The sequence below is a fragment of the Panulirus ornatus genome, chromosome 52 (genome assembly GCF_036320965.1).
Source record: "Panulirus ornatus isolate Po-2019 chromosome 52, ASM3632096v1, whole genome shotgun sequence".
NCBI classification, from domain to species: Eukaryota; Metazoa; Arthropoda; class Malacostraca; order Decapoda; family Palinuridae; genus Panulirus; species Panulirus ornatus.
Genome location: NC_092275.1, coordinates 13,620,052 through 13,646,426, shown reverse-complemented (window position 1 = coordinate 13,646,426; position 26,375 = coordinate 13,620,052). Strand labels below are relative to the sequence as shown.

The window sequence follows — 26,375 nt, the reverse complement described above, 5'->3', positions numbered from 1 at the left end:
AGGAGATGGAGTGAGTATCTTGAAGGTTTGTTGAATGTGTTTGATGATAGAGTGGCAGATATAGGGTGTTTTGGTCGAGGTGGTGTGCAAAGTGTGAGGGTTAGGGAAAATGATTTGGTAAACAGAGAAGAGGTAGTAAAAGCTTTGCGGAAGATGAAAGCCGGCAAAGCAGCAGGTTTGGATGGTATTGCAGTGGAATTTATTAAAAAAGGGGGTGACTGTATTGTTGACTGGTTGGTAAGGTTATTTAATGTATGTATGACTCATGGTGAGGTGCCTGAGGATTGGCGGAATGCGTGCATAGTGCCATTGTACAAAGGCAAAGGGGATAAGAATGAGTGCTCAAATTACAGAGGTATAAGTTTGTTGAGTATTCCTGGCAAATTGTATGGGAGGGGATTGATTGAGAGGGTGAAGGCATGTACAGAGCATCAGATTGGGGAAGAGCAGTGTGGTTTCAGAAGTGGTAGAGGATGTGTGGATCAGGTGTTTGCTTTGAAGAATGTATGTGAGAAATACTTAGAAAAGCAAATGGATTTGTATGTAGCATTTATGGATCTGGAGAAGGCATATGATAGAGTTGATAGAGATGCTCTGTGGAAGGTATTAAGAATATATGGTGTGGGAGGCAAGTTGTTAGAAGCAGTGAAAAGTTTTTATCGAGGATGTAAGGCATGTGTACGTGTAGGAAGAGAGGAAAGTGATTGGTTCTCAGTGAATGTAGGTTTGTGGCAGGGGTGTGTGATGTCTCCATGGTTGTTTAATTTGTTTATCGATGGGGTTGTTAGGGAGGTGAATGCAAGAGTTTTGGAAAGAGGGGCAAGTATGAAGTCTGTTGGGGATGAGAGAGCTTGGGAAGTGAGTCAGTTGTTGTTCGCTGATGATACAGCACTGGTGGCTGATTCATGTGAGAAACTGCAGAAGCTGGTGACTGAGTTTGGTAAAGTGTGTGAAAGAAGAAAGTTGAGAGTAAATGTGAATAAGAGCAAGGTTATTAGGTACAGTAGGGTTGAGGGTCAAGTCAATTGGGAGGTGAGTTTGAATGGAGAAAAACTGGAGGAAGTGAAGTGTTTTAGATATCTGGGAGTGGATCTGGCAGCGGATGGAACCATGGAAGCGGAAGTGGATCATAGGGTGGGGGAGGGGGCGAAAATTCTGGGAGCCTTGAAGAATGTGTGGAAGTCGAGAACATTATCTCAGAAAGCAAAAATGGGTATGTTTGAAGGAATAGTGGTTACAACAATGTTGTATGGTTGCGAGGCGTGGGCTATGGATAGAGTGGTGCGCAGGAGGATGGATGTGCTGGAAATGAGATGTTTGAGGACAATGTGTGGTGTGAGGTGGTTTGATCGAGTAAGTAACGTAAGGGTAAGAGAGATGTGTGGAAATAAAAAGAGCGTGGTTGAGAGAGCAGAAGAGGGTGTTTTGAAATGGTTTGGGCACATGGAGAGAATGAGTGAGGAAAGATTGACCAAGAGGATATATGTGTCGGAGGTGGAGGGAACGAGGAGAAGAGGGAGACCAAATTGGAGGTGGAAAGATGGAGTGAAGAAGATTTTGTGTGATCGGGGCCTGAACATGCAGGAGGGTGAAAGGAGGGCAAGGAATAGAGTGAATTGGAGCGATGTGGTATACCGGGGTTGACGTGCTGTCAGTGGATTGAATCAGGGCATGTGAAGCGTCTGGAGTAAACCATGGAAAGCTGTGTAGGTATGTATATTTGCGTGTGTGGACGTATGTATATACATGTGTATGGGGGTGGATTGGGCCATTTCTTTCGTCTGTTTCCTTGCGCTACCTTGCAAACACGGGAGACAGCGACAAAGCAAAAAAATATATATATATATATATATATATATATATATATATATATATATCCCTGGGGATAGAGGAGAAAGAATACTTCCCACGTATTCCCTGCGCGTCGTAGAAGGCGACTAAAAGGGGAGGGAGCGGGTGGCTGGAAATCCTCCCCTCTCTTTTTTTTTTTTTTTTTTTTTTTCAAAAAGAAGGAACAGAGAAGGGGCCAGATGAAGATATTCCCTGAAAGGCCCAGTCCTCTGTTCTTAACGCTCCCTCGCTAACGCGGGAAATGGCGAATAGTATGAAAAAAATATCGAGTATGTAAGGCATGTGTATGTGTAGGAAGAGAGGAAAGTGATTGGTTCTCAGTGAATGTAGGTTTGTGGCAGGGGTGTGTGATGTCTCCATGGTTGTTTAATTTGTTTATGGATGGGGTTGTTAGGGAGGTGAATGCAAGAGTTTTGGAAAGAGGGGCAAGTATGCAGTCTGTTATGGATGGGAGGGCTTGGGAAGTGAGTCAGTTGTTGTTTGCTGATGATACAGCGCTGGTAGCTGATTCATGTGAGAAACTGCAGAAGCTGGTGACTGAGTTTGGTAAAGTGTGTGAGAGAAGAAAGTTGAGAGTAAATGTGAATAAGAGCAAGGTTATTAGGTACAGTAGGGTTGAGGGTCAAGTGAATTGGGAGGTAAGTTTGAATGGAGAAAAACTGGAGGAAGTAAAGTGTTTTAGATATCTGGGGGTGGATTTGGCAGCGGATGGAACCATGGAAGCAGAAGTGAATCATAAGGGTGGGGGAGGGGGCGAAAATTCTGGGAGCCTTGAAGAATGTGTGGAAGTCAAGAACATTATCTCGGAAAGCAAAAATGGGTATGTTTGAAGGAATAGTGGTTCCAACAATGTTGTATGGTTGCGAGGCGTGGACTATGGATAAAGTTGTGCGCAGGAGGATGGATGTGCTGGAAATGAGATGTTTGAGGACAATGTGTGGTGTGAGGTGGTTTGATCGAGTAAGTAACGTAAGGGTAAGAGAGATGTGTGGAAATAAAAAGAGCGTGGTTGAGAGAGCAGAAGAGGGTGTTTTGAAATGGTTTGGTCACATGGAGAGAATGAGTGAGGAAAGATTGACCAAGAGGATATATGTGTCGGAGGTGGAGGGAACGAGAAGTGGGAGACCAAATTGGAGGTGGAAAGATGGAGTGAAAAAGATTTTGAGTGATCGGGGCCTGAACATGCAGGAGGGTGAAAGGCGGGCAAGGAATGGAGTGAATTGGATCGATGTGGTATACCGGGGTTGACGTTCTGTCAGTGGATTGAATCAGGGCATGTGAAGTGTCTGGGGTAAACCATGGAAAGTTCTGTGGGGCCTAGATGTGGAAAGGGAGCTGTGGTTTCGGGCATTATTGCATGACAGCTAGAGACTGAGTGTGAACGAATGGGGCCTTTGTTGTCTTTTCCTAGCACTACCTCGCACACATGAGGGAGGAGGGGGATGGTATTCCATGTGTGGCGAGGTGGCGATGGGAATGAATAAAGGCAGACAGTGTGAATTGTGTGCATGGGTATATATGTATGTGTCTGTGTGTGTATATATATGTGTACATTGAGATGTATAGGTATGTATATTTGCGTGTGTGGATGTGTCTGTATATACATGTGTATGGGGGTGGGTTGGGCCATTTCTTTTGTCTGTTTCCTTGCCCTACCTCGCAAACGCGGGAGACAGCGACAAAGCAAAGTAAATAAATAAATAAAATAAAATATATATATATATATATATATATATATATATATATATATATATATATTTTTTTTTTTTTTTTTTTTTTTTTATACTTTGTCGCTGTCTCCCGCGTTTGCGAGGTAGCGCAAGGAAACAGACGAAAGAAATGGCCCAATCCCCCCCCCATACACATGTACATACACACGTCCACACACGCAAATATACATACCTACACAGCTTTCCATGGTTTACCCCAGACGCTTCACATGCCTTGATTCAATCCACTGACAGCACGTCAACCCCTGTATACCACATCGCTCCAATTCACTCTATTCCTTGCCCTCCTTTCACCCTCCTGCATGTTCAGGCCCCAATCACACAAAATCTTTTTCACTCCATCTTTCCACCTCCAATTTGGTCTCCCTCTTCTCCTCGTTCCCTCCACCTCCGACACATATATCCTCTTGGTCAATCTTTCCTCACTCATTCTCTCCATGTGCCCAAACCATTTCAAAACACCCTCTTCTGCTCTCTCAACCATGCTCTTTTTATTTCCACACATCTCTCTTACCCTTACGTTACTTACTCGATCAAACCACCTCACACCACACATTGTCCTCAAACATCTCATTTCCAGCACGTCCATCCTCCTGCGCACCACTCTATCCATAGCCCACGCCTCGCAACCATACAACATTGTTGGAACCACTATTCCTTCAAACATACCCATTTTTGCTTTCCGAGATAATGTTCTCGACTTCCACACATTTTCAAGGCTCCCAAAATTTTCGCCCCCTCCCCCACCCTATGATCCACTTCCGCTTCCATGGTTCCATCCGCTGACAGATCCACTCCCAGATATCTAAAACACTTCACTTCCTCCAGTTTTTCTCCATTCAAACTCACCTCCCAATTGACTTGACCCTCAACCCTACTGTACCTAATAACCTTGCTCTTATTCACATTTACTCTTAACTTTCTTCTTCCACACACTTTACCAAACTCAGTCACCAGCTTCTGCAGTTTCTCACATGAATCAGCCACCAGCGCTGTATCATCAGCGAACAACAACTGACTCACTTCCCAAGCTCTCTCATCCCCAACAGACTTCATACTTGCCCCTCTTTCCAGGACTCTTGCATTTACCTCCCTAACAACCCCATCCATAAACAAATTAAACAACCATGGAGACATCACACACCCCTGCCGCAAACCTACATTCACTGAGAACCAATCACTTTCCTCTCTTCCTACACGTACACATGCCTTACATCCTCGATAAAAACTTTTCACTGCTTCTAACAACTTGCCTCCCACACCATATATTCTTAATACCTTCCACAGAGCATCTCTATCAACTCTATCATATGCCTTCTCCAGATCCATAAATGCTACATACAAATCCATTTGCTTTTCTAAGTATTTCTCACATACATTCTTCAAAGCAAACACCTGATCCACACATCCTCTACCACTTCTGAAACCGCACTGCTCTTCCCCAATCTGATGCTCTGTACATGCCTTCACCCTCTCAATCAATACCCTCCCATATAATTTACCATGAATACTCAACAAACTTATACCTCTGTAATTTGAGCACTCACTCTTATCCCCTTTGCCTTTGTACAATGGCACTATGCACGCATTCCGCCAATCCTCAGGCACCTCACCATGAGTCATACATACATTAAATAACCTTACCAACCAGTCAACAATACAGTCACCCCCTTTTTTAATAAATTCCACTGCAATACCATCCAAACCTGCTGCCTTGCCGGCTTTCATCTTCCGCAAAGCTTTTACTACCTCTTCTCTGTTTACCAAATCATTTTCCCCAACCCTCTCACTTTGCACACCACCTCGACCAAAACACCCTATATCTGCCACTCTGTCATCAGACACATTCAACAAACCTTCAAAATACTCATTCCATCTCCTTCTCACATCACCACTACTTGTTATCACCTCCCCATTTACGCCCTTCACTGAAGTTCCCATTTGCTCCCTTGTCTTACGCACCCTATTTACCTCCTTCCAGAACATCTTTTTATTCTCCCTAAAATTTACTGATAGTCTCTCACCCCAACTCTCATTTGCCCTTTTTTTCACCTCTTGCACCTTTCTCTTGACCTCCTGTCTCTTTCTTTTATACTTCTCCCACTCAATTGCATTTTTTCCCTGCAAAAATCATCCAAATGCCTCTCTCTTCTCTTTCACTAATACTCTTACTTCTTCATCCCACCACTCACTACCCTTTCTAAACAGCCCACCTCCCACTCTTCTCATGCCACAAGCATCTTTTGCGCAATCCATCACTGATTCCCTAAATACATCCCATTCCTCCCCCACTCCCCTTACTTCCATTGTTCTCACCTTTTTCCATTCTGTACACAGTCTCTCCTGGTACTTCCCCACACAGGTCTCCTTCCCAAGCTCACTTACTCTCACCACCTTCTTCACCCCAACATTCACTCCTCTTTTCTGAAAACCCATACTAATCTTCACCTTAGCCTCCACAAGATAATGATCAGACATCCCTCCAGTTGCACCTCTCAGCACATTAACATCCAAAAGTCTCTCTTTCGCACGCCTGTCAATTAACACGTAATCCAATAACGCTCTCTGGCCATCTCTCCTACTTACATAAGTATACTTATGTATATCTCGCTTTTTAAACCAGGTATTCCCAATCATCAGTCCTTTTTCAGCACATAAATCTACAAGCTCTTCACCATTTCCATTTACAACACTGAACACCCCATGCATACCAATTATTCCCTCAACTGCCACATTACTCACCTTTGCATTCAAATCACCCATCACTATAACCCGGTCTCGTGCATCAAAACCGCTAACACACTCATTCAGCTGCTCCCAAAACACTTGCCTCTCATGATCTTTCTTCTCATGCCCAGGTGCATATGCACCAATAATCACCCACCTCTCTCCATATATATATATATATATATATATTTTTTTTTTTTTTTTTTTTATACTTTGTCGCCGTTTCCCGCGTTTGCGAGGTAGCGCAAGGAAACAGACGAAAGAAATGGCCCAACCCCCCCCCCCATACACATGTACATACACACGTCCACACACGCAAATATACATACCTACACAGCTTTCCATGGTTTACCCCAGACGCTTCACATGCCTTGCTTCAATCCACTGACAGCACGTCAACCCCTGTATACCACATGACTCCAATTCACTCTATTTCTTGCCCTCCTTTCACCCTCCTGCATGTTCAGGCCCCGATCACACAAAATCTTTTTCACTCCATCTTTCCACCTCCAATTTGGTCTCCCTCTTCTCCTTGTTCCCTCCACCTCCGACACATATATCCTCTTGGTCAATCTCTCCTCACTCATTCTCTCCATGTGCCCAAACCATTTCAAAACACCCTCTTCTGCTCTCTCAACCACGCTCTTTTTATTTCCACACATCTCTCTTACCCTTACGTTACTTACTCGATCAAACCACCTCACACCACACATTGTCCTCAAACATCTCATTTCCAGCACATCCATCCTCCTGCGCACATCTCTATCCATAGCCCACGCCTCGCAACCATACAACATTGTTGGAACCACTATTCCCTCAAACATACCCATTTTTGCTTTCCGAGATAGTGTTCTCGACTTCCACACATTTTTCAAGGCTCCCAAAATTTTCGCCCCCTCCCCCACCCTATGATCCACTTCCGCTTCCATGGTTCCATCCGCTGACAGATCCACTCCCAGATATCTAAAACACTTCACTTCCTCCAGTTTTTCTCCATTCAAACTCACCTCCCAATTGACTTGACCCTCACCCCTACTGTACCTAATAACCTTGCTCTTATTCACATTTACTCTCAACTTTCTTCTTCCACACACTTTACCAAACTCAGTCACCAGCTTCTGCAGTTTCTCACATGAATCAGCCACCAGCGCTGTATCATCAGCGAACAACAACTGACTCACTTCCCAAGCTCTCTCATCCCCAACAGACTTCATACTTGCCCCTCTTTCCAGGACTCTTGCATTTACCTCCCTTACAACCCCATCCATAAACAAATTAAACAACCATGGAGACATCACACACCCCTGCCGCAAACCTACATTCACTGAGAACCAATCACTTTCCTCTCTTCCTACACGTACACATGCCTTACATCCTCGATAAAAACTTTTCACTGCTTCTAACAACTTGCCTCCCACACCATATATTCTTAATACCTTCCACAGAGCATCTCTATCAACTCTATCATATGCCTTCTCCAGATCCATAAATGCTACATACAAATCCATTTGCTTTTCTAAGTATTTCTCACATACATTCTTCAAAGCAAACACCTGATCCACACATCCTCTACCACTTCTGAAACCGCACTGCTCTTCCCCAATCTGATGCTCTGTACATGCCTTCACCCTCTCAGTCAATACCCTCCCATATAATTTACCAGGAATACTCAACAAACTTATACCTCTGTAATTTGAGCACTCACTCTTATCCCCTTTGCCTTTGTACAATGGCACTATGCACGCATTCCGCCAATCCTCAGGCACCTCACCATGAGTCATACATACATTAAATAACCTTACCAACCAGTCAACAATACAGTCACCCCCTTTCTTAATAAATTCCACTGCAATACCATCCAAACCTGCTGCCTTGCCGGCTTTCATCTTCCGCAAAGCTTTTACTACCTCTTCTCTGTTTACCAAATCATTTTCCCTAACCCTCTCACTTTGCACACCACCTCGACCAAAACACCCTATATCTGCCACTCTGTCATCAGACACATTCAACAAACCTTCAAAATACTCATTCCATCTCCTTCTCACATCACCGCTACTTGTTATCACCTCCCCATTTACGCCCTTCACTGAAGTTCCCATTTGCTCCCTTGTCTTACGCACCCTATTTACCTCCTTCCAGAACATCTTTTTATTTTCCCTAAAATTTACTGATAGTCTCTCACCCCAACTCTCATTTGCCCTTTTTTTCACCTCTTGCACCTTTCTCTTGACCTCCTGTCTCTTTCTTTTATACTTCTCCCACTCAATTGCATTTTTTCCCTGCAAAAATCGTCCAAATGCCTCTCTCTTCTCTTTCACTAATACTCTTACTTCTTCATCCCACCATTCACTACCCTTTCTAAACAGCCCACCTCCCACTCTTCTCATGCCACAAGCATCTTTTGCGCAATCCATCACTGATTCCCTAAATACATCCCATTCCTCCCCCACTCCCCTTACTTCCATTGTTCTCACCTTTTTCCATTCTGTACACAGTCTCTCCTGGTACTTCCCCACACAGGTCTCCTTCCCAAGCTCACTTACTCTCACCACCTTCTTCACCCCAACATTCACTCCTCTTTTCTGAAAACCCATACTAATCTTCACCTTAGCCTCCACAAGATAATGATCAGACATCCCTCCAGTTGCACCTCTCAGCACATTAACATCCAAAAGTCTCTCTTTTGCACGCCTGTCAATTAACACGTAATCCAATAACGCTCTCTGGCCATCTCTCCTACTTACATAAGTATACTTATGTATATCTCGCTTTTTAAACCAGGTATTCCCAATCATCAGTCCTTTTTCAGCACATAAATCTACAAGCTCTTCACCATTTCCATTTACAACACTGAACACCCCATGCATACCAATTATTCCCTCAACTGCCACATTACTCACCTTTGCATTCAAATCACCCATCACTATAACCCGGTCTCGTGCATCAAAACCGCTAACACACTCATTTAGCTGCTCCCAAAACACTTGCCTCTCATGATCTTTCTTCTCATGCCCAGGTGCATATGCACCAATAATCACCCACCTCTCTCCATCAACTTTCAATTTTACCCATATTAATCGAGAATTTACTTTCTTACATTCTATCACATACTCCCACAACTCCTGTTTCAGGAGTATTGCTACTCCTTCCCTTGCTCTTGTCCTCTCACTAACCCCTGACTTCACTCCCCAGACATTTCCAAACCACTCTTCCCCTTTACCCTTGAGCTTCGTTTCACTCAGAGCCAAAACATCCAGGTTCCTTTCCTCAAACATACTACCTATCTCTCCTTTTTTCACATCTTGGTTACATCCACACACATTTAGGCACCCCACTCTGAGCCTTCGAGGAGGATGATCACTCCCCGCGTGACTCCTTCTTCTGTTTCCCATTTTAGATATATATATATATATATATATATATATATATATATATATATATATATATATATATATATATATATATATATATATATGCAGTTCCTGGCTGAATTGCTTGAAGAAATTATGCAAGCACCATTTTTTTTTTGAGTGCAACAAAAACAGTATGAACTGAATATTAAATCTGAATATAATATTGGGATATTGTCAGCAGAATTTTTATTAATAGTATTTACATTTTTTTGTAATTTTAAACAGAGGACTCAAGAGTGGCTGTGTATAAATCTCCTTCATTGCAAGAGGAAATTGTGCTCTGTGAAGAAGAAAAGCATAGCATGTTACATGAAGAGCACGGTGAAATGATTTTAGTGGATGATGGAAACAGTATTGTGAGCTTGCAGAAATCTGTGGTTGATGAATACCGGAGAAAAACTCGGTACTTTGGACCTCTTAAAGCAGTGGTTGAAAAAGTGAAAGTGGATCATGAAGGCCAGGAGAGAGAGGTATTGAAAACCAAGTTAATGCAAGTAAAATTTGTCTCAAAGGATGCATCAGGACAAGACCTGAAAGGGGAGGATCTGTTGCAAGCAATGGCCAGAATACCAGGTCTTATACCACCATGTGATTCTCCATTTACCAATGTGGAAAGTGGGATTAAAGTTATGGGAGAAAGTAAATATAGTAATGAGGGTAAGATGGTATCAATCAGGTTTGGTGATAATGACAGTATTAGCATTGAAAAGAAAGCCATAGAACAGTACAGGAAACTTTCTCAGGTAACAGAACCACTTGGAGCTCAGAGGGAGAGGACATTTAAAACTGAAGGCAACAAAAGGATCCCTGTTACTGTCATACGCTTGTTTCCAAAGAAGAGTAACACACTTCCTGCATCACCTGTCCATGTGAAAGTTGAAACTTCTCATGAGGAAAAAGTACCAAGATTAAAAAGAGGAAGACCACGAGGACGAGGAAGAGGAGTAACAAGAGGAAGGAGGAGACAACAACCCAAATTTCTTGATGATTATACTGCTTTGCCAAGAGGTTTAAAACCCAGAATAAAGCAAGAACCAGAGTCTGATCATGTAGAGGATATGCACATCAGTGAATCTGAAGATGGTGGGATCAGCAACTTTGGTTATGAGACTGGTTTGATTGTTCAGATGAGCCCAAATAATAATGCTTCTGAGACAGATATTGATGATTTGGACAGTTGTGTTGATATGAACGGAGATGCTATGCCACTGCAGCTTCGGTCAGCTCCTTTAGATATAAATACTAGACTCACTTCTCATGAAATATGGAAATATCTTACTGAGTATGCATCTGAAGATATAAATGTTCAGGGGTTTATAACACAATTTAATAATGAAAGTTGGCTAGAGGTTAAGAGAATTTCAGATTTTTTTCATGTAGATGGTGAAGTTATGACAGATATATCATTTAAAGCTGTCTACAGAAATGACTCTTCTCCTGTCTTGTACTTCTTGCGAGGATTTAGTCGATTAATACGGACAGGGGAGCTTGCCACAGCTAATGATGTCAACCACCTTTTTCGGTGCTTGTCTTGTGACCGAAAGTTGTGCCTTGGTTTAAAGCCATCTCCCTACCAACCAAGTGTAGAAACCAATGATCAAGTAAGACTGTATTTCAAACGCAAGGGTTGTTTTGTATCAACCCCTTTTGAAAGTTTTTTCTCTCAAGCATGTAGAGGAATAGTGATCATTAGAGGTAATCCAAGTCCCACCACCTTCACCCGAGGCTCAAAAAGTGTGCAGGGCATACATGCTCTGTGTACCACATGTGCAGTACTAGGCAAGAACATGAACCAGCTGATTAAAGCCTCCAAAAATGGTACGACTTCAAAAATTGATGTCATAAATGATAAGGTGAGTTACCTTGTACAACAAACATATGAATGCTTATGTGGACACACACACACATACACACACATGGGCCTCCATAATATAGCATTATTGACTATAAATCAGCACAAGCCAACCTGGGGTCACACCCACATGGGTTAGAATCCTGGACTTAGCAGTCATCCTACAACCAACCCAGGTATTCCCACATGGGTTAGAATCCTGGACTTAGCAGTCATCCTACAACCATCCCAAGTATTCATGCTTACTTAAGGCTGGTCAGTAAATGGGTACCTGGTTTATGCTGGGGTATGTGTATGAGTGTGTATGTGCATAGATAAGAGTAGAGACTTCATACACATATTACAAGGTTACGAGACAGGGGCAACACAGATATAAAACTCTTTCTTCATAACATACAGAGAGTAATAATCACAGATAGTAATCACCCACACACACATACACACACACACACACACACACACACACACAAAGTGTAAAACCTGCTTCCCATTCAGTACAAATAAGTAATTACATACACACTTACATGCACATACATATACACACACACCCACACATACACACACACACACAGTGAACAGTTCTTTGAGTGATGTAGCGATAGAGCAACCAGAGGACATAGCATGAAATCAAGCGAGCAACTTGTTAAGAATGATGTGAAGTACTTTTGTGGTATAGACTGGTGGATGAATGGAATAAAATGAATGAGGAAATGGTGAATGCAGACAGCATACATAAGTTTATATTCAAGGGGGTCCCATAAGTGTAAAACTCCCTCTATATGCAGTACAAATAGGTAATTACACACATATATGCATGAAGCAGCCGACCAGGGAAGACCTCTAGGCAGTTCTCCCTATTTCATTTAAAGGTTTTGGAGGGTCTACAGGTCATGAATCCTTGGATGTTCAAGTAATGGAGAGGAGAAGAATGTGAATGGGCCCCTAAATGATATGCCTGGCTTGTTTTTATTTTCCTTCTGTGAGGTGCTGCCATCAGTTGGGGATAATTTGCACTGCACCCAGATGAGGTTCATTACAGACTACTTATGGTTATTATTGTTAATGTTTTGGTGAGAATGAGTGCCTTGTGTGCTAAAGAAGTAGGGGAAATATTGAGCAAATATGGCTCAGATTATGATATCACATAGGACAGTAATGATGATTATTCAGATGCCTATCATTGCTATTCATTGAGCAAAACTGATGATTATAGTATATGGTGATGAAAGAGTGTTTTGATTCCTGTATTGCTGCAACTTCACTGAGCTTGAATGAATGTGGCCTTTTCTTGTCTGTTTTCCTGCTGCTACCTCGCTGAAGCAGGGGGTAGTGATGCCATTCCTGTGAGGCAGGGTAGCACCAGGAATGGGATGAAGGCAAGCATGAATATGTACATATGTATATATGTCTGTGTATGTCCAAGCATTGTGACTTGTAAGTAAATGGCATATATATGAATAGATATCCATGTATTGTGAGGTTTGGTGTCCTATCATCAATCGTATATCTACAAAAATGTGTACCTTGAGTTTATGCATCTCATGGTTTGGGTGTAGCATGAACAGTTAGTAAAAATGCAGAGAAAATTAAAAACTGTGGCTCATTCAAGCTCATTAAATACTCAGAAGATGACAAGAGTGAGACATATCTTGATAGAGGAGATGGAAAAAATAGCAATGTGGTTGGAAGGTCAGAAACAGATGCTGTTAGCTAACATGTGACCTGTGCAAAGACTCCATCCATAAATGACATTAAAAAAATTGATGAGTACATTTTTTTGTGCAGCATAAGTGAAAAGGGTGATTTTGGGATGTGTGAGGAATGCACCCCTGTTTTTCCCATGTACTGTTGGGCTTGCTTTGTGCACATTCACCATATGTACATTTTCTCAGGAACACTTCTGCTGTACAAGGTGGGAGAAAGGTGTGTATGTATAGATTAGTAATAATCATTGGTACTAGATAGCAGAGCATGATGAAGTGGCTTGGGTTTAATGTAGTCAGTAATGTACTTATGTGGATGGGTGTAATGACAAGTTTTTTATTTATTCTTTTCCCTCTTTTTTTGTTTCAGGTAGTTGAAGATAAGTACAACAAACAGCTATTCAGGCAGCCTATCAAGAATAGTGGAGCTCCTCTGAGCAGCAGTGCTGTACGGCAGATCTTTACCCAGAATGTTGCAGAAGTACTCTCTACCAAGGTTCCAGTCAGCTACCCAGATGACCATGATGACACTGACCTAGATGAGGAGCTCCCATTTAGAGGTAAACGAAAAAAGTCCAGAAAGAGAACCAGTGAGGAAGGAGAAGAAGAAGAGGACATAAGACCAAACATTGGTGTTTCTGAGGAAGAATTTTTACAAATGATTGATCTACGACCCCCAAATCCTGGAATTTTAGCAAGGTCCTTGGTAAAGAGATGCAATGTGTGCCAGTTTCGTGCTCCTACAATGTTAGCTCTCTTTTCACACATGCAGGGACATATGGGTACACTGAGAGAAAAGTGTGGCGATTGCCATGTACAGCTGTCTAGTAAAGAAGCACTTGAAGCTCACAGAAAACAAATGCATACTCAGCGTTCTCCCATGTGTACTATTTGTCAATTAGACTTCACAACAAAAGATCAGCTGTTTGATCATATGAATAAACATCGTAGTCACCATCCATTTGAGTGTCCATTTTGTGATCATAAGTTAACTAATATGGATGCATATAAAAAGCATGTGAGGTTGACACACAAAATTAAGTCTGTAAGAGAATTAAAGTTCGCTTGCAGAACATGCAATATTCACTTTTACACACGGGATCATTTACTCTTGCACCGTGTTAATCAGAATCATGAGGATATTGATCCCTTTGTTTGTAAAGCTTGTGGATCAGCCAGCATAACAGCAAATGAATTTCGTAGTCATGTTTTGGAACATACAGAAGAAGAGAGAGAGACGGCAAATATAGCAATATGCTCACAGTGTTACAAAGTTTTCTTTTCTGCCTTTAAACTAAAATTCCACCTAGAAACTAAACATAATCAGGGGAAGAAAGAACCAGAACCAATTCCAGTTGAACCAAATGTGAATGAACCACCAAAGAAGAAAAAAAACAAGGGTCCATACCTACGCTATTTGCGTGCTAATGAAAAATATGAATGTCATAAATGTAGACGAAGATTCAAAACACATGAAACGCTGGAAAATCATGTAAAATTTTCACACGGGGAAAAGAAAGTGACAAAGGCAGACTGTGAGTGTACACTTTGTGGCCGAAAGTTCAATGCACTCCGACGGCTGGCCAATCACATGAAAATCCACTCAGGTAATAGGCCTGTTTTTCAGTGTGAGGAGTGTGGTCAGATCTATGGCAAGAAGACTCAGGTGTTGGAACACATTCGTACTGACCATGCTGAGCAGGTTCAGCGTCACCAGCAACAACATGAACTTTTACAATCTAGTCAACCATCAGACTCCTTAGTGGACATCCAGGAGCAGCCACAACAACCTGTTATTGAGGGAGCAGCCTCAGCTTCTTGGAGCCCAATTAAGAGTCCTTTTAAAGTTCCTACTGTAGAGCAAACTCAGGAGGCAGTTTACAGTCTTCTGCAGCTAACAGACTTCTAATTCAGCAGTTTTGACAGCTAGATTTACTGTAATCATACAATGTTATTGAAATGCTGTATCACCTTTGCCATGCTGAAAGAATGTGTGGCATTTTACAACCTACACCATTTGTTAATGTTTTCATTTCTTAACTTTAAAATTTAAGAAATCTTTTGTTGTCTTACATCTTGATGACTTCAAGTGACATTTCTTACATGCTGATTCAGTCCTGTTTCCTTTTTTTGGACTTATTATTTGTCTTTTTAGAAAAAAGCTGTTCTGTTTCAGTAACTTTATCCCAAGGTTTAGTTAAAACATTTTTATTAGATTACTTAAATTTGGTCCAAAGTTGTATTATCATTCCATCATTCATTTTAGTTCTAACTGACCAAAGTACAGAGGAACTTCAGGTGATATTGTCTTGCAGGTGTATATCACTATTATCAGAATATTTTGAAGCTACAGCTCAGCAAGAGACTCAGACATTTTATGCCAGTGTTTCACCAGATATTAGCTCCTGTCAAAAAGACAAAGGTAAAGATTTTAATTTTGTCATTGAAAGTTTGATTGAATGATTGCCACAATCCAAGCCCATGTATCATGAACATGATTTTTTTTCAGCTGTCACCAGACTACATCTGCATTTGGTTATACTGCCAGTGGAAATTCATGTTCAGCAAGACTATTATCATTAGTGAACAGAAAGGAGTGCTGTCTCGTTTAGGAACTTCATGCTTCAAAGGAGTCCATTATTGTCCAGCTCATTTTTGGAGTGCAGCCCTGAAGCTGCAGGGTGCCCAAAAAAGGGGTTTTGGGTTGCATAATGATATTAATGATAATTGATTTTTTATTGTTTGACCAATAAATTATAGTTATTTTTATTGTTTTGTCATTCACTTTTTTGGTACAGATAGTGAGAGATGAACAGCACCATCTGTATTCAGGATTGTGATCCACATCCAAATCATCAAATGAATTAAGATAATTCAGATAATGATTATTATTATCTGTTCATTTTCCTTAGATTAGGTTGAAAACATTTACTACAAGATATAGACAAATATAGTGTTATTGTTCACAAGAAATCAGCCAAGTAATCAAAATATCTTTGTACTGCATTTCAGCAACAGAAGAATTTCAAAACTAAAGCCACATGAACTTTCCAAGGTCTGCACATGTAGCCATTAGGTTATTGTCTCACCAGCCTGTTTCAGTTTCGCACATTCTACCATTCTTCATATTATTTCACATTACAGATGTTACACCAGCATACGTATGCCCATATGCATTGTTTTTTTATAAATTTATATTTATTATGGGTATGTTTGAAGGAATAGTGGTTCCAACAATGTTGTATGGTTGCGAGGCGTGGGCTATGGATAGAGTGGTGCGCAGGAGGATGGATGTGCTGGAAATGAGATGTTTGAGGACAATGTGTGGTGTGAGGTGGTTTGATTGAGTAAGTAACGTAAGGGTAAGAGAGATGTGTGGAAATAAAAAGAGCGTGGTTGAGAGAGCAGAAGAGGGTGTTTTGAAATGGTTTGGGCACATGGAGAGAATGAGTGAAGAAAGATTGACCGAGAGGATATATGTGTCGGAGGTGGAGGGAACGAGGAGAAGAGGGAGACCAAATTGGAGGTGGAAAGATGGAGTGAAAAAGATTTTGTGTGATCGGGGCCTGAACATGCAGGAGGGTGAAAGGAGGGCAAGGAATAGAGTGAATTGGAGCGATGTGGTATACCGGGGTTGACGTGCTGTCAGTGGATTGAATCAGGGCATGTGAAGCGTCTGGGGTAAACCATGGAAAGCTGTGTAGGTATGTATATTTGCGTGTGTGGACGTATGTATATACATGTGTATGGGGGTGGGTTGGGCCATTTCTTTCGTCTGTTTCCTTGCGCTACCTCGCAAACACGGGAGACAGCGACAAAAAAAAAAAAAAAAATTATTATACATTATTGCCATTTCCTGCTTCAGCGAGGTACTGCCAGAAAACAGACGAAGAAAGACCATCTACACTCATACATATTATATATACATATATGCAAATGGATTTATTTGTATGTAGCATTTATGGATCTGGAGAAGGCATATGATAGAGTTGATAGAGATGCTCTGTGGAAGGTATTAAGAATATATGGTGTGGGAGGCAAGTTGTTAGAAGCAGTGAAAAGTTTTTATCGAGGATGTAAGGCATGTGTACGTGTAGGAAGAGAGGAAAGTGATTGGTTCTCAGTGAATTTAGGTTTGTGGCAGGGGTGTGTGATGTCTCCGTGGTTGTTTAATTTCTTTATGGATGGGGTTGTTAGGGAGGTGAATGCAAGAGTTTTGGAAAGAGGGGCAAGTATGAAGTCTGTTGGGGATGAGAGAGCTTGGGAAGTGAGTCAGTTGTTGTTCGTTGATGATACAGTGCTGGTGGCTGATTCATGTGAGAAACTGCAGAAGCTGGTGACTGAGTTTGGTAAAGTGTGTGAAAGAAGAAAGTTAAGAGTAAATGTGAATAAGAGCAAGGTTATTAGGTACAGTAGGGTTGAAGGTCAAGTCAATTGGGAAGTAAGTTTGAATGGAGAAAAACTGCAGGAAGTAAAGTGTTTTAGGTATCTGGGAGTGGATCTGGCAGTGGATGGAACCATGGAAGCGGAAGTGGATCATAGGGTGGGGGAGGGGGCGAAAATTCTGGGAGCCTTGAAGAATGTGTGGAAGTCGAGAACATCATCTCGGAAAGCAAAAATGGGTATGTTTGAAGGAATAGTGGTTCCAACAATGTTGTATGGTTGCGAGGCGTGGGCTATGGATAGAGTTGTGCGCAGGAGGACGGATGTGCTGGAAATGAGATGTTTGAGGACAATGTGTGGTGTGAGGTGGTTTGATCGAGTAAGTAACGTAAGGGTAAGAGAGATGTGTGGAAATAAAAAGAGCGTGGTTGAGAGAGCAGAAGAGGGTGTTTTGAAATGGTTTGGGCACATGGAGAGAATGAGTGAGGAAAGATTGACCAAGAGGATATATGTGTCGGAGGTGGAGGGAACAAGGAGAAGTGGGAGACCAAATTGGAGGTGGAAAGATGGAGTGAAAAAGATTTTGTGTGATCGGGGCCTGAACATGCAGGAGGGTGAAAGGAGGGCAAGGAATAGAGTGAATTGGATCGATGTGGTATACCGGGGTTGACGTGCTGTCAGTGGATTGAATCAGGGCATGTGAAGCATCTGGAGTAAACCATGGAAAGCTGTGTAGGTATGTATATTTGCGTGTGTGGACGTATGTATATACATGTGTATGGTGGTGGGTTGGGCCATTTCTTTCGTCTGTTTCCTTGCGCTACCTCGCAAACGCGGGAGACAGCGACAAAGCAAAAAAAAAAAAAAAAAAATCACATACATGTACGCTTACATACTTATACATATCAACATATACATATGTACATAATCGTAATTGCTTCCCTTCATCCATTCCCAGCACCACCCTGCCCTACAGAAAACAGCATCGCCACCCCCCTATGTCAGTGAGGTAGTGCCAGGAAAACAGACAAAAAAGGCCACACTCATTCACACTCAGACTCTAGCTGTCATGTATAATGCACCGAAACCACAGCTCCCTTTCCACATCCAGGCCCCACAAAACTTTCCATGGCTTACCCCAGATGCTTCACATGCCGTGGTTCAAGCCATTGACAGCACGTTGACCCTGGTATACCACATCGTTCCAATTCACTCTATTCCTTGTACACCTTTCACCTTCCTGCATGTTCAAGCCCTGATCGCTCAAAGTCTTTTTCACTCCATCCTTCCACCTTCAATTTGGTCTCCCATTTCTCCTCGTTTCCTCCACCTCTGACACATATTCGCTTTGTCAGTCTTTCCGCACTCATTCTCTCCATGTGACCAAACCATTTCAATAAACTCTCTTTTGCTCTCTCAACCACAATCTTTTTATTACCATACATCTCTCTTACCCACCCTTTCATTACTTATTCGATCAAACCACCTCATACCACATATTGTCCTCAAACATCTCATTTCCACCACATCCACCCTCCTCCGCACAACCCTATCTATATCCCTCATTGTTGGAACCACTCTTCCTTCAAACATACCCATTTTTGCTTTCTGAGATAATATTCTCGCCCTCCACACATTCTTCAACGCTCCCAGAACCTTCAGCCCCTCCCCACCCTGTGACTCAACAAACTTATACCTCTGTAATTTGTAATTTGAAAACTTACCTTTACCCCTTTGCCTTTTTACACTGGCACTATGCATGCATTCTGCCAATTCTCAGGCACTTCACCATGATCCATACATACAATGCCTATCTTCACCAACCAGTCAACAACACAGTCACCCCCTTTTTTAATAAATTCCACTGCAGTACCATCCAGACCTGCCACCTTGCCGGCTTTCATCTTCCACAAAGCTTTCACTACCTCTTCTCTGTTTACCAAACCATTTTCCCTGACCCTCTCACTTCACACACCACCTCGACCAAGACACCCTATATCTGCCACTCAGTCATCTAACACATTCAACAAACCTTGAAAATACCACTCTATCGCCTGCTCACATCACCACTACTTGTTATTACCTCCCCATTAGCTCCCTTCGCCGATGTTCCCATTTGTTCTCTTGTCTTACGCACTTTATTTACCTCCTTCCAAAACATCTCTGGTAAAGTGAGTGAAAGAAGAAAGTTGAGAGTAAATGTGAATAAGAGAAAGTTTATTAGGTACAGTAGGGTTGAGGGTCAAGTAAATTGGGAGGTAAGTTTGAATGGAGGAAAATTGGAGGAAGTGAAGTGATTTAGATATCTGGAAGTGGATTTGGCAGCGGATGGAACCATGGAAGCAGAAGTGAATCATAGGGTGGGGGAGGGGGCGAAAATTCTGGGAGCCTTGAAGAATGTGTGGAATTCGAGAACATTATCTCGGAAAGCAAAAATGGGTATGTTTGAAGGAATAGTGGTTCCAACAATGTTGTATGGTTGTGAGGTGTGGGCTATGGATGGAGTTGTGCATAGGAGGGTGGATGTGCTGGAAATGAGATGTTTGAGGACAATATGTGGTGTGAGGACGTTTGATCAAGTAAGTAATGTAAGGGTAAGAGAGATGTGTGGTAATAAAAAGAGTGTGGTTGAGAGAGCAGAAGAGGGTGTTTTGAAATGATTTGGTCACATGGAGAGAATCAGTGAGGAAAGATTGACCAAGAGGATATATGTGTCAGAGGTGGAGGGAACGAGGAGAAGTGGGAGACCAAATTGGAGGTGGAAAGATGGAGTGAAAAAGATTTTGAGTGATCGGGGCCTGAACATGCAGGAGGGTGAAAGGCAGGGCAAGGAATAGAGTGAATTGGATCGATGTGGTATACCAGGGTCAACGTGCTGTCAATGGATTGAATCAGGGCACGTGAAACGTCTGGGGTAAACCATGGAAAGTTCTGTGGGGCCTGGATGTGGAAAGGGAGCTGTGGTTTCGGGCATTATTGCATGACAGCTAGAGACTGAGTGTGAATGAATGGGGCCTTTGTTGTCTTTTCCTAGCGCTACCTCACACACATCAGGGGGGAGGGGGATGTTATTCCATGTGTGGCGAGGTGGCGATGGGAATGAATAAAGGCAGACAGTGTGAATTGTGTGCATGTGTATATATGTATGTGTGTGTGTGTGTATATATATATATGTACATTGAGATGTATGGGTATGTATATTTGCGTGTGTGGACGTGTATGTATATACATGTGTATGGGGGTGGGTTGGGCCATTTCTTTCGTCTGTTTCCTTGCGCTACCTCGCAAACGCAGGAGACGGCGACAAAGCAAAATAAGAAAATTTAAAAAAATTTTATATATATATATATATATATATATATATATATATATATATATATATATATATATATATAAGAATACTTCCCACGTATTCCCTGCGTGTCATAGAAGGCGACTAAAAGGGAAGGGAGCGGGGGGGGCTGGAAATCCTCCCCTCTCGTTTTTAGTTTTCCTAATGAAGGAACAGAGGAGGGGCCAAGTGAGGATATTCCCTCAAAGGTTCAGTCACTGTTCTTAACGCTACCTTGCTAACACGGGAAATGGCGAATAGTATGAAAAAAAAATATATATATATATATATATCTATATATAAAGGGGAAGAGTGGTTTGGGAATGTCTTGGAAGTAAAGTCAGGGGTTAGTGAGAGGACAAGAGCAAGGGAAGGAGTAGCAGTACTCCTGAAACAGGAGTTGTGGGAGTATGTGATACAATGTAAGAAAGTAAATTCTCGATTAATATGGGTAAAATTGAAAGTTGATGGAGAGAGATGGGTGATGATTGGTGCATATGCACCTGGGCATGAGAAGAAAGATCATGAGAGGCAAGTGTTTTGGGAGCAGCTGAATGAGTGTGTTAGTGGTTTTGATGCACGAGACCGGGTTATAGTGATGGGTGATTTGAATGCAAAGGTGAGTAATGTGGCAGTTGAGGGAATAATTGGTATACATGGGGTGTTCAGTGTTGTAAATGGAAATGGCGAAGAGCTTGTAGATTTATGTGCCAAAAAATGACTGGTGATTTGGAATACCTGGTTTAAAAAGCGAGATATGCACAAGTATTCGTATGTAAGTAGGAGAGATGGCCAGAGAGCATTACTGGATTACGTGTTAATTGACAGGCGCGCAAAAGAGAGACTTTTGGATGTTAATGTGCTGAGGGGTGCAACTGGAGGGATGTCTGATCATTATCTTGTGGAGGCTAAGGTGAAGATTTGTATGGGTTTTCAGAAAAGAAGAGTGAATGTTGGGGTGAAGAGGGTGGTGAGAGTAAGTGAGCTTGGGAAGGAGACTTGTGTGAGGAAGTACCAGGAGAGACTGAGTACAGAATGGAAAAAGGTGAGAACAATGGAAGTAAGGGGAGTGGGGGAGGAATGGGATGTATTTAGGGAATCAGTGATGGATTGCGCAAAAGATGCTTGTGGCATGAGAAGAGTGGGAGGTGGGTTGATTAGAAAGTGTAGTGAGTGGTGGGATGAAGAAGTAAGATTATTAGTGAAAGAGAAGAGAGAGGCATTTGGACGATTTTTGCAGGGAAAAAATGCAATTGAGTGGGAGATGTATAAAAGAAAGAGACAGGAGGTCAAGAGAAAGGTGCAAGAGGTGAAAAAGAGGGCAAATGAGAGTTGGGGTGAGAGAGTATCATTAAATTTTAGGGAGAATAAAAAGATGTTCTGGAAGGAGGTAAATAAAGTGCGTAAGACAAGGGAGCAAATGGGAACTTCAGTGAAGGGTGCAAATGGGGAGGTGATAACAAGTAGAGGTGATGTGAGAAGGAGATGGAGTGAGTATTTTGAAGGTTTGTTGAATGTGTTTGATGATAGAGTGGCAGATATAGGGTGTTTTGGTTGAGGTGGTGTGCAAAGTGAGAGGGTTAGGGAAAATGATTTGGTAAACAGAGAAGAGGTAGTAAAAGCTTTGTGGAAGATGAAAGCCGGCAAGGCAGCAGGTTTGGATGGTATTACAGTGGAATTTATTAAAAAAGGGGGTGACTGTATTATTGACTGGTTGGTAAGGTTATTTAATGTATGTATGACCCATGGTGAGGTGCCTGAGGATTGGCGGAATGCGTGCATAGTGCCATTGTATAAAGGCAAAGGGGATAAGAGTGAGTGCTCAAATTACAGAGGTATAAGTTTGTTGAGTATTCCTGGGAAATTATATGGGAGTGTATTGATTGAGAGGGTGAAGGCATGTACAGAGCATCAGATTGGGGAAGAGCAGTGTGGTTTCAGAAGTGGTAGAGGATGTGTGGATCAGGTGTTTGCTTTGAAGAATGTATGTGAGAAATACTTAAGAAACAAATGGATTTGTATGTAGCATTTATGGATCTGGAGAAGGCATATGATAGAGTTGATAGAGATGCTCTGTGGAAGGTATTAAGAATATATGGTGTGGGAGGCAAGTTGTTAGAAGCAGTGAAAAGTTTTTATCGAGGATGTAAGGCATGTGTACGTGTAGGAAGAGAGGAAAGTGATTGGTTCTCAGTGAATGTAGGTTTGCGGCAGGGGTGTGTGATGTCTCCATGGTTGTTTAATTTGTTTATGGATGGGGTTGTTAGGGAGGTAAATGCAAGAGTTTTGGAAAGAGGGGCAAGTATGAAGTCTGTTGGGGATGAGAGAGCTTGGGAAGTGAGTCAGTTGTTGTTCGCTAATGATACAGCGCTGGTGGCTGATTCATGTGAGAAACTGCAGAAGCTGGTGACTGAGTTTGGTAAAGTGTGTGAAAGAAGAAAGTTAAGAGTAAATGTGAATAAGAGCAAGGTAATTAGGTACAGTAGGGTTGAGGGTCAAGTCAATTGGGAGGTAAGTTTGAATGGAGAAAAACTGGAGGAAGTAAAGTGTTTTAGATATCTGGGAGTGGATCTGGCAGTGGATGGAACCATGGAAGCGGAAGTGGATCATAGGGTGGGGGAGGGGGCGAAAATCCTGGGAGCCTTGAAGAATGTGTGGAAGTCGAGAACATTATCTCGGAAAGCAAAAATGGGTATGTTTGAAGGAATAGTGGTTCCAACAATGTTGTATGGTTGCGAGGCGTGGGCTATGGATAGAGTTGTGCGCAGGAGGATGGATGTACTGATAATGAGATGTTTGAGGACAATATGTGGTGTGAGGTGGTTTGATCGAGTAAGTAACGTAAGGGTAAGAGAGATGTGTGGAAATAAAAAGAGCGTGGTTGAGAGAGCAGAAGAGGGTGTTTTGAAATGGTTTGGGCACATGGAGAGAATGAGTGAGGAAAGATTGACCAAGAGGATATATGTGTCGGAGGTGGAGGGAACGAGAAGAAGTGGGAGACCAAATTGGAGGTGGAAAGATGGAGTGAAAAAGCTTTTGAGTGATCGGGGCCTGAACATGCATGAGGGTGAAAGGAGGGCAAGGAATAGAGTGAATTGGATCAATGTGGTATACCGGGGTTGACGTGCTGTCAATGGATTGAATCAGGGCATGTGAAGCATCTGGGGTAAACCATGGAAAGCTGTGTGTGGACGTATGTATATACATGTGTATGGGGGTGGGTTGGGCCATTTCTTTCATCTGTTTCCTTGCGCTACCTCGCAAACGCGGGAGACAGCGACAAAGCAAAAGAGAGACTTTTGGATGTTAATGTGCTGAGAGGTGCAACTGGAGGGATGTCTGATCATTATCTTGTGGAGGCTAAGGTGAAGATTTGTATGGGGTTTCAGAAAAGAAGAGTGAATGGTGGGGTGAAGAGGGTGGTGAGAGTAAGTGAGCTTGAGAAGGAGACCTGTGCGAGGAAGTACCAGGAGAGACTGAGTACAGAATGGAAATAGGTGAGAACAATGGAAGCAAGGGGAGTGGGGGAGGAATGGGATGTATTTAGGGAATCAGTGATGGATTGCGCAAAAGATGCTTGTGGCATGAGAAGAGTGGGAGGTGGGTTCATTAGAAAGGGTAGTGAGTGGTGGGATGAAGAAGTAAGAGTATTAGTGAAAGAGAAGAGAGAGGCATTTGGACGATTTTTGCAGGGAAAAAATGCAATTGAGTGGGAGATGTATAAAAGAAAGAGACAGGAGGTCAAGAGAAAGGTGCAAGAGGTGAAAAAGAGGGCAAGTGAGAGTTGGGGTGAGAGAGTATCATTAAATTTTAGGGAGAATAAAAAGATGTTCTGGAAGGAGGTAAATAAAGTGCGTAAGACAAGGGAGCAAATGGGAACTTCAGTGAAGGGCGCAAATGGGGAGGTGATAACAAGTAGTGGTGATGTGAGAAGGAGATGGAGTGAGTATTTTGAAGGTTTGTTGAATGTGTTTGATGATAGAGTGGCAGATATAGGGTGTTTTGGTCGAGGTGGTGTGCAAAGTGAGAGGGTTAGGGAAAATGATTTGGTAAACAGAGAGGAGGTAGTGAAAGCTTTGCGGAAGATGAAAGCCGGCAAGGCAGCAGGTTTGGATGGTATTGCAGTGGAATTTATTAAAAAAGGGGGTGACTGTATTGTTGACTGGTTGGTAAGGTTATTTAATGTATGTGTGACTCATGGTGAGGTGCCTGAGGATTGGCGGAATGCGTGCATAGTGCCATTGTACAAAGGCAAAGGGGATAAGAGTGAGTGCTCAAATTACAGAGGTATAAGTTTGTTGAGTATTCCTGGTAAATTATATGGGAGGGTATTGATTGAGAGGGTGAAGGCATGTACAGAGCATCAGATTGGGGAAGAGCAGTGTGGTTTCAGAAGTGGTAGAGGATGTGTGGATCAGGTGTTTGCTTTGAAGAATGTATGTGAGAAATACTTAGAAAAGCAAATGGATTTGTATGTAGCATTTATGGATCTGGAGAAGGCATATGATAGAGTTGATAGAGATGCTCTGTGGAAGGTATTAAGAATATATGGTGTGGGAGGCAAGTTGTTAGAAGCAGTGAAAAGTTTTTATCGAGGATGTAAGGCATGTGTACGTGTAGGAAGAGAGGAAAGTGATTGGTTCTCAGTGAATGTAGGTTTGCGGCAGGGGTGTGTGATGTCTCCATGGTTGTTTAATTTGTTTATGGATGGGGTTGTTAGGGAGGTAAATGCAAGAGTTTTGGAAAGAGGGGCAAGTATGAAGTCTGTTGGGGATGAGAGAGCTTGGGAAGTGAGTCAGTTGTTGTTCGCTGATGATACAGCGCTGGTGGCTGATTCATGTGAGAAACTGCAGAAGCTGGTGACGGAGTTTGGTAAAGTGTGTGGAAGAAGAAAGTTAAGAGTAAATGTGAATAAGAGCAAGGTTATTAGGTACAGTAGGGTTGAGGGTCAAGTCAATTGGGAGGTGAGTTTGAATGGAGAAAAACTGGAGGAAGTGAAGTGTTTTAGATATCTGGGAGTGGATCTGGCAGCGGATGGAACCATGGAAGCGGAAGTGGATCATAGGGTGGGGGAGGGGGTGAAAATTCTGGGGGCCTTGAAGAATGTGTGGAAGTCGAGAACATTATCTCGGAAAGCAAAAATGGGTATGTTTGAAGGAATAGTGGTTCCAACAATGTTGTATGGTTGCGAGGCGTGGGCTATGGATAGAGTTGTGCGCAGGAGGATGGATGTGCTGGAAATGAGATGTTTGAGGACAATGTGTGGTGTGAGGTGGTTTGATCGAGTGAGTAACGTAAGGGTAAGAGAGATGTGTGGAAATAAAAAGAGCGTGGTTGAGAGAGCAGAAGAGGGTGTTTTGAAGTGGTTTGGGCACATGGAGAGGA

General features: G+C 42.4%; 1 protein-coding gene across 2 annotated transcripts in view; it reads left to right on the top strand.

Annotated features, from left to right (window-relative positions):
- The window catches only part of LOC139765087 (uncharacterized), a 32,889-nt gene extending 16,844 nt beyond the window's left edge, over positions 1-16,045 (top strand). The window contains exons 4-6 of one of the 2 annotated variants that reach the window (XR_011716570.1): positions 9,947-11,574; positions 13,647-15,698; positions 15,786-16,045. Coding sequence is in view for 1 of the 2 variants with exons in the window: in XM_071692248.1 (XP_071548349.1) it covers positions 9,947-11,574; positions 13,647-15,185 (3,167 nt within the window). In the remaining variant the exon portion in view is untranslated. Of the gene's footprint in view, positions 1-9,946; positions 11,575-13,646 lie in introns of both variants that reach the window. The other variant, XM_071692248.1, reaches the window with a different exon arrangement.
- Positions 16,046-26,375: the final 10,330 nt, after the last annotated feature.